General features: G+C 60.8%; 1 protein-coding gene across 3 annotated transcripts; it reads left to right on the forward strand.

The window, feature by feature from the left end:
• The first annotated feature begins 522 nt into the window (after window positions 1-522).
• On the forward strand, window positions 523-2606 carry GNG8 (G protein subunit gamma 8). 3 transcript variants are annotated; one of them, XM_040252464.1, is made up of 3 exons: window positions 523-745; window positions 1652-2030; window positions 2361-2606. In XM_040252464.1, exons 2-3 carry the CDS (start codon window positions 1947-1949, stop codon window positions 2487-2489), a joined length of 213 nt encoding a protein of 70 aa, XP_040108398.1. In that variant the 5' UTR covers window positions 523-745; window positions 1652-1946; the 3' UTR covers window positions 2490-2606. The 3 variants fall into 3 exon arrangements, with proteins under 3 accessions (XP_040108398.1, XP_040108397.1, XP_040108399.1); XM_040252463.1 differs by having other exon boundaries at window positions 1652-2009; XM_040252465.1 differs by having other exon boundaries at window positions 1945-2030.
• Window positions 2607-2860: the final 254 nt, after the last annotated feature.

Genomic DNA, 2860 nt, shown 5'->3' on the forward strand with positions numbered 1-2860 from the left:
ATACAGGCTGTGTGAGGCTCAGCAAGACATCTTGAGAGGTTGTGTGTGATCCTGTGTGGAACTGTGTGTGTGTGTCTCTACAGCTGACACTCAGAGGTTGTCCCTCTGACTGTGGTTGTGTAAGATGTCACTGGTGGTGATGGGCCTCTCAGAGAGATCGTGAGGGACTGTGTGTCATGCCTGTGGAGCTGCGGAAGGTTAGGGTGGTTCAGGAGACTGCACGCAGCATCATGTGAGGCATCTCTGCGAGGGTCTGTGAGTGTCTCTGTGTGCTGAGAGGGCATTAGTTGGGGTGGGGTGACACGGAGGTTGTGGGTGTGACAGGGTGGCCGAGCGTATGTAATGGAGTGTGAGGCTGTGTGAACCCACAGGAGAGATTTGGATGACTGTGGGATAAATGCGGCAGAGTGGGGTGGGGTGGGGCTCATCCTAAGACTCTTTTCCTGTGAGTGTGTGTGTGTGTGAGTGTGACAGAGATAGAGACAGAGATTGAAAAGGGAGACTGACACAGAGAGAGAAAGGGAGAGAGAGACAGACACACAAAGACAAAGAGAGAGACGGACAGATGTAATGAGAGGACCCAGAGAGACAGGACGCGGGGGTGAGGGGCATGCTGGTGGCGGTAGCAGGAGGAGGCGGGTCCTCAGGGGCTGTGCCCCAGGAGAGGGGGCGGGGCAGAACTGAGGTGGGTACAGACGCTGTGTCTCTGCCACCCGCCTGCCTTCCCAGCCCTGAGCAGCAACAGGTAGGAGGCTGTGGTCCTGAACCCTGACACCTGGTCCCTCTGCCTGGGAATGAATGAATGCGCGAGCGAATGAGTGACTTTATCCTTGCTCATCTCCGTCAGCCTGCCTTTCCCTCTCTCTCTCCGTGTGCCCTCCTCTGTCCTTTTTCATCACTCTGGGTCCCCTCCTGCCCCTCCACTTCCTTCTGTCTGTTCCCTGCCCTTTCTCCCTTCCCTCCCCCTGCCTCTAGCGCTCTATTTGCCCTTCTGTCTGCTCTCTCCCACCTCCGTCACTCTGTCTCTCCCTAAGCCTTCTGTCGCCCCTTCTCTTTCCCCGCTCTGTGCTTTCGTCCGCGCTGTGCTCCTCTCTCCCATAGCACTCTGCCTCTCTCCTCACACCCCTCTCTCCCTGTCTCCACTCCCTCCATCACTCCGTCCCTCCCGCCTGTCTCTCCACCTTTCTCTCCCTCAGTCTCTTTATTCCCCCTCCCCCTCCCCATCTTTCTCTGCTCGTCCCTGTCGCAATCCTCCCTGTCCCTCTTCCAGTCCTGGCTGTGTTGGCCCCCTCTCCAGCCATTTCTAAGGCTGCTAATGAGCAGAGGAGCCTTTGAGGTGGCCAGGGCTGGGATGGGGGGCTCCCCGAGGGGGGCGGAGGGGGCAGCTGCTGCCAAGGCCCTAATGAGGCCCCCTCTGGCCCCTCCCGCGGTGATCTTAATTCCCTCTTCTCCGGGGAGCCCCTGCTAATTGGCCTGGGGAGGGCCCCCTCCTGGCTCTTGCGCTCTCCCCGGGAGGCGAGGACACCTGGATCTCTGGATCTAACACCTGTGTTCCCGTCCTCTGTCCCTCCCCCTGCCTCTCGGCCTCCCGTCTGTGCTTCCCTCCTGCCTTCCCTCTCTTCCCTCTCTTTCCTCCTTCACCTGCCTCTAGGTACCCCATCTGTGCACCCCTCCAAGCCTTCTCTTGGCCCTCTCGTCCCTGTTCATAGGTCCCCCTTTTGGCCGGCTTCTTGGTCCCCCATCTACGCAGATCTCCATCTCTCCCCTTTTCTTCTGTTTTCCTGTCTCCTCCTCCACTCTGGGCACCGCATCGGTGAGCCCTTCCACGCACGCCCCTATTAGTGGGTTCCACCACCACCGCCAACCCTATCTGGGGACCCACCTTTGCCCTAGCCTACTCCTTCGCCCCCACTCCCACCGGCTTTTAACCTTTCCCCGCCGCAGCCATGTCCAACAACATGGCCAAGATCGCGGAGGCCCGGAAGACCGTGGAGCAGCTGAAGCTGGAGGTGAACATCGACCGCATGAAGGTGCTGGGTCGGGGTGGGGAGGAAGGCCGCGGGCTCCGGGGCTGGAGTCTGGACTGGTCAGACTTGGGAGTGGAGCCGGGAGCCCGGGTGGAAAGATCCCCTTCGGAACGGGACTGGACTCCAAGGAAGGGGGGTGAGGGGTGGGGAGCGGCTGGACAAGGGGGCTGGACCGAGAGGGGGCGTGGCCTAAGGACAGGGGCTGGCAATGGGAGGGGCCCGGACACGGGGGCGGGGCCTGACAGGGGCGGGCCTGACTTGAGGAGGGGCCCAGGCAGGGGGCGTGGCCCAGGCAGGGGCGGGGCGTGGACATCTCCCCCTGGGTGCCCGCAGGTGTCGCAGGCAGCGGCCGAGCTCCTAGCCTTCTGCGAGACTCACGCCAAAGATGACCCGCTGGTGACGCCGGTACCCGCCGCAGAGAACCCCTTCCGAGACAAGCGCCTCTTCTGCGTCCTGCTCTGAGCCCTCCCGACCCCCCCACGCCGTCAAAATATGAATCCAATAAACGTGGTGATGGCGGGGGTGCTGTGCTCTCGGGGAAACTGAGGCACATGCAGACCCTGGGGCCACCATGGAGGAGCCCGTGTCCCTTCTCATTCCTTCTTCGTGTGTGTCGAGTGTGGGGGTGTGGGGCGAGGTTATGTGGATGCGGGGCAGGGGGATATCAGAGGACATCCTGCGTCCTGGCTCTGGCCTCCACTGAGTGTTCCCGCGATCCTGAATTGATTTAATCGTCCCAACAGCCCCAGAAAGCAATTGGCTATTTATATGAGGAAACTGAGCCAAAGGAGCTCCCTTACTCAGAGTCACAAGCTAAGAGATAATGGGGTGAA

Source organism: Oryx dammah, unplaced genomic scaffold (assembly GCF_014754425.2).
Source record: "Oryx dammah isolate SB20612 unplaced genomic scaffold, SCBI_Odam_1.1 HiC_scaffold_13, whole genome shotgun sequence".
NCBI lineage: Eukaryota > Metazoa > Chordata > Mammalia > Artiodactyla > Bovidae > Oryx > Oryx dammah.

What these genes read in the sequence shown, in the direction of transcription:
- GNG8 (XM_040252463.1), top strand. Translation starts at nt 611, where the DNA reads ATGCTGGTGGCGGTAGCAGGAGGAGGCGGGTCCTCAGGGGCTGTGCCC. An exon ending in CCAGCCCTGAGCAGCAACAG is followed by an intron (nt 746 to 1,651) that starts GTAGGAGGCTGT and finishes ACCTGCCTCTAG; the next exon opens with GTACCCCATCTGTGCACCCC. An exon ending in TGGAGCAGCTGAAGCTGGAG is followed by an intron (nt 2,010 to 2,360) that starts GTGAACATCGAC and finishes GGGTGCCCGCAG; the next exon opens with GTGTCGCAGGCAGCGGCCGA.